The sequence below is a fragment of the Rattus norvegicus genome, chromosome 11 (assembly GCF_021556685.1).
Source record: "Rattus norvegicus strain SHRSP/BbbUtx chromosome 11, alternate assembly SHRSP_T2T, whole genome shotgun sequence".
NCBI lineage: Eukaryota > Metazoa > Chordata > Mammalia > Rodentia > Muridae > Rattus > Rattus norvegicus.
In genome coordinates this window covers 90,625,257-90,630,188 of record NC_141544.1, presented here as the reverse complement: position 1 = coordinate 90,630,188, position 4,932 = coordinate 90,625,257, and the positions used below count along the sequence as shown (strand labels likewise).

The 4,932-nt window shown below is 44.0% G+C and overlaps 1 protein-coding gene across 1 annotated transcript; it reads right to left on the bottom strand.

The window, feature by feature from the left end:
• Positions 1 to 2,827: 2,827 nt before the first annotated feature.
• Positions 2,828 to 4,107, bottom strand: Sst (somatostatin). The gene is given in 2 exon segments (NM_012659.2): positions 2,828 to 3,198; positions 3,820 to 4,107. Coding segments are annotated over 2 exon segments (351 nt in total). The 5' UTR covers positions 3,958 to 4,107; the 3' UTR covers positions 2,828 to 2,985.
• Positions 4,108 to 4,932: the final 825 nt, after the last annotated feature.

Genomic DNA, 4,932 nt, shown 5'->3' with positions numbered 1-4,932 from the left:
ACTGAAGTAAATAGAAATTAGTCTCACTTTATTTCCTTCAATGAACATTAACACACTAACACACGACTATGCACCATACACCATGTGAGGAATGAGAGAGTGGACCATTCAGGTTAACAGTACTGGCTGCTATCACAGAGGACCCAAGTTAGATTCTCAGCACACACACCAGGTGACTTGCAACTGACTGTAACTATAAATGCAGGCATATCCAATACTTTTGGCCTCTGCAGGCCCCGGCAGAAATACACACACGTAATCTCTCTTTCTCTCTCTCTCTCTCTCTCTCTCTCTCTCTCTCTCTCTCTCTCACACACACACACACACACACACACACACACACACACATCATTAAAATAAAATTCATTTTAAGAAGCAACACTATATAAGATATTGCCTGAATATATGTTTGCCCAAAACAAGTCCATTTATGAATGGCAACTCTCCCCAACACACTCATATAACGGTAGCAAACAGTAGCATAAGCTACCTAAGCAGTCTGGCAGAAATGCATTAAACCATCAGCAAAGGCAGCTTTCAATTGACAGCATAGAGCAAGAAATTTATGGGGCAAGAAGCATATAAAATGGTTTAAGGCTGCCTTAGGATTGCCTCATGAAAACAAGGGAAAACCAAAGACCCTTGTCTTAGCCACAGCTAGAAAATACATCACATGACAATATGACTTTAACGCTAGCATTTAATGGTAACTGGGGCTCATCTGAAACTTTAAAAAACTTGATCAAGCAAAACCCCACCACGCTGGGTGTGGGGGTGGGGTGGGGGTGGGGGTCCACTGGCCTGCATGCTTTACAGATGGGGAAGCTAAGATCTATAAAATAAGAATGTTTACCCACACTCACTCTCTGAAAGGTAGGACAGGTCCTTCAAGAATGCTGAGGCTTGAGAGGGGGAGGAAGGGAATACCTGAGAGAGGCTTTAGTTTAATTTAATTTAATTTCGTGGCTAGATGATAAGCAACCAGAGGACTCCAATAAAGGAAGAGCTTGAGAAGGAAAAGGCATGTATGTTTAAATAAAGCAACATGAAATGATAATATTCTTTGTGCACATTTCTTTCTCACTAACTTCTAGGATAGCACAGAGAGCAAAGGCTTCATTATGGCATTTTCACATTCTGAGTTCTAAGTCTCTTTCCCCTACTGTTTTCCCCATGACCCATGACACATTACTTTAAATGAACCAAAATCTGGACTCTTCGTGTATCTTCGTCACTGTCAAGGTATAAACTGTCAGGGAAAACCTGGGAGGGATGTGAGTCTCCTTTATTTACGACACCATTTTCCTTACAGAGGTGGAAGAGCTGGGGCTGAAAGATAGGCACCGATGTTCAAACGCCTTATGGTGTCTAAACACTCAGGACCCTGTTTACGTGCAAGCACACCACTATGTAATTCTTGCCAATTCCCAGGCTGCTGCTGGGAGCTGACAATGAACGGTGATACTAAAAACATGAAGTCTCCTCTCACTCACATAGTTCATTTGCTGACCAGAAAACAGTGCCACTGTGTTCTTTTATGTAACAAAACAATCCCATCTCTCAGACGTTCACTGACAGCCAAGGTGCATAGGCAGCCAGCATGGACGCATTCTTTAAATGGACGTGCACTGTCACCCCCTGAATACCTGTCACAGAAGACTCACCCAACCCTCTAAATGTATCTGTTTCTATAGAGATTAATACAACGGATGGAGTCCTCGCCCATGTTTTTCATCAACTTCTCAGGAATTAGCATCCACAAAGACCCATTCTTATTTAAAATATATGCTTTATTGAGCACAAATATTTCCTACCAAATGTGAAGTTTCTCTTTGGTCTTTATTTGTTCCTTTAGTAAGTTTTTAGTAATCTATTTATGTTCATTTTTTTATTTGGTTCGTTATTCCGACCACTGAGCGTTGAAACACAGGTTCCCTAAAAAACATCTATCCCGGTGCTGGATGAGTTAAATTATCAATAATTTAATCTTCATCCTGAGCAGTCCATTTAATGTATTGTTTACTGATAATTATAGATGTAATTTATTGATCGTTTATTATTGGATTTTTGCTTTCTATCTGACTCCTATGTTGCTAAAATAGAAAGGGCTTGAGGTGTCTCCTCCAGTGAGTCTGTGATAAGGGTTTCAAGTGTCAAAAGCTCTGGTGCACTGCAGCATCTGGTGGGGACCCCACACATGTTTCTCATGACCCAGTATTCCTGTGCCTTAATTTTATAACAAAAGGGATAACCTCCCCTTATGGAAACAAAAAGTATGCTTTTTTAAATGGAAGCAGTCTTTTCCAGACACAGAGAAAATCATCGAAGAAGATATAAGACCAGTGGTGTTTCTAGAGATAAATGTCCACAAACAAAAAACAAATTTTAAGAGCTGAAAGTTTGTTTTACCTACTTGAAGCCAGTTCTTTCCCCACTTTTTGATTATTTTCTTTCTGGTTTAAATATGATATGTGTTTTGTGGATCACCACAGTACACAACTGTGCACTTCAACCTGCCTGCCCATAAGTTCTAAAACACATTTTGGTAATCCAACAGCTTTTCCCAAACGTCTTTAACATGTGAGTGGCAGCTGTTCCCAATCACCATCATTTGGATATGTGCTTCAATTTATAGACATTTGAAGTTATTTAGGTTTTAAATGAATAATCATTTAAAGTCTGACCTTTATTACCACAGGGAATTTTAAAGACGTATTTGTGAGTGTTGGCACATACACCTAAAATACATTTACAGAAAGCACGACTCAACCTCACATTGTACTCCTGAACAAAACAATTTACTCAATAAGAAGTCAAACACTCGCTATTCATAATTTCACCATAATTTTATTTTGTATTTACAGTCTTCAATTTCTAACGCAGGGTCTAGTTGAGCATTGGGGGGGGGGGGGCTGGGAGTTAAGGAAGAGATATGGGATTTGGAGGAGAGGGATCAGAGGTCTGGCTGAGACAACAATATTAAAGCTAACAGGATGTGAATGTCTTCCAGAAGAAGTTCTTGCAGCCAGCTTTGCGTTCCCGGGGTGCCATGGCTGGGTTCGAGTTGGCAGACCTCTGCAGCTCCAGCCTCATCTCGTCCTGCTCAGCTGCCTGGGGCAAATCCTCAGGCTCCAGGGCATCGTTCTCTGTCTGGTTGGGCTCGGACAGCAGTTCTGCCAAGAAGTACTTGGCCAGTTCCTGGATAGGGCAGGGAGGAGAGCAAAAGGGGGAATGGGAGAAAGGGAGAAATGCGGTTTGAAAATAAGATTTAATCATTCAAAACCAAGTTTCCACAGTAATATGGATGGCTGCTATATTCACTAGATTATGCACAGGGAAAAAAGCTTCCTCAAACCCAAGTCTTTCAGAAAGTGCTATGCCTTAAAACACAGAGAAACCACGGATGATAGGAAGTCGTTTTGTAAATATAGTATGCCAATAGTTTGAGCAGCTCCATTTTCCTTTATGAGACACGAAATGGACCATGGACCTGAGTTCTTGCCGGATTTTTTTTCAGCACCTGGGTCAGCAACCCTCGTGCCAGTACCAGGGATAGAGCTCAGTCTCTCCCGGCTCTCTTGCAGGCTTTCGGAATTTTCCTGAAAGCGAAGGGGGAACTTACCTGCAAGGTGACCACCAGCGCCGATCAATTCTGGAACGAGTAAGAGCGGACCCTAGACTTCAAAAGTTTCCCTGGGAGCTCAGGGGCTGAGCGACTCTGAGAAGCGCCCGCTAAAACACCTGTCGCAGGGGCTACAGCAGGACTAAGGGGAAGGCTGGGGAATTCGCAAAGGGGACGAGTCCCAGCCATTTCCTTACCTGTTTCCCGGTGGCAGCCGCCAGAGACTTCTGCAGAAACTGACGGAGTCTGGGGTCCGAGGGCGCCCCGGTGACACCGCCCAAAGCCAGGACGATGCAGAGCGCGGCCAGCGCGCACTGGAGACGGCAGGACAGCATCTCCCCTGCCTCAGACAGCCGAGCTTGAGCGCGGTGGGTCAGTCTAGACGCAGGTCCGCAGGCAGCAGAGACGACTCCAGTAGCGTCTCCTTCAGCCGCTATCGAGCTCTCCACGGTCTCCCCTTTTTAAACTCTCTCTCTGACGTCAGCCAAGGAGGCGCCCCCAGATCTCACCAGTGCTTTTACGCACCATTAGCCTCGCAAAATCAATCAAAGAAGTGAGGGGAGGCGACACGATCTAAAGTGGTTTATTTTTTTTTTTTTGAAGAAAAAGAAAGCCTGCACCCACACAGGCACATGAAATTCTCCACGCCACACAGACCAAATAATCTTGCCTTCACTCAGTGTCGACATGCATATCCCATATTTCCGCCACATAGGTGCATGATTAATTACTGAGATCCTTCAGTCCTTGGCCAGCAATACATCAGCACACACAGTTGGGTACCTGTCAATGTACTCAGATTACTGGACTTGCCATCATGCTTAACGGTATTGTATGGCAAGGGAGACTTAAAGCTATCCGTCTAGGAACCAATCTGAGAATTAATATGCAATCAGGAGGACTGAACTATCTTCTCTCCTGGCATCCCTTAAAGCCTTGTAGGAAAAAGGATAAGACTGAGCTATAAAGGAGCATCACTTTGTCCAATCTGCTGATCTTTATATTGTGACAAAAGAAAGGCACCAGGGAGACAGACAGATAGACAGACAGACAGACAGACAGACAGACACACACACACACACACACACACACACACACACACACACACAGGAGGGAGGAGGAGGAGAAAGCCTACATTTGGCACCTGGAAACAGCTCTAGGAAGCAGTCTCAGAAATCATAAGCCTCTGAACTTGAATCAAGAAAGCTTAAAGGACTGGCAGACGATTGCTCCTTACAGTTGTAGCAAACAGACATCTAGACTCCCAGGCCAGGGTTCTTGTACACTGCTATGAATGCTCTGACAGATTC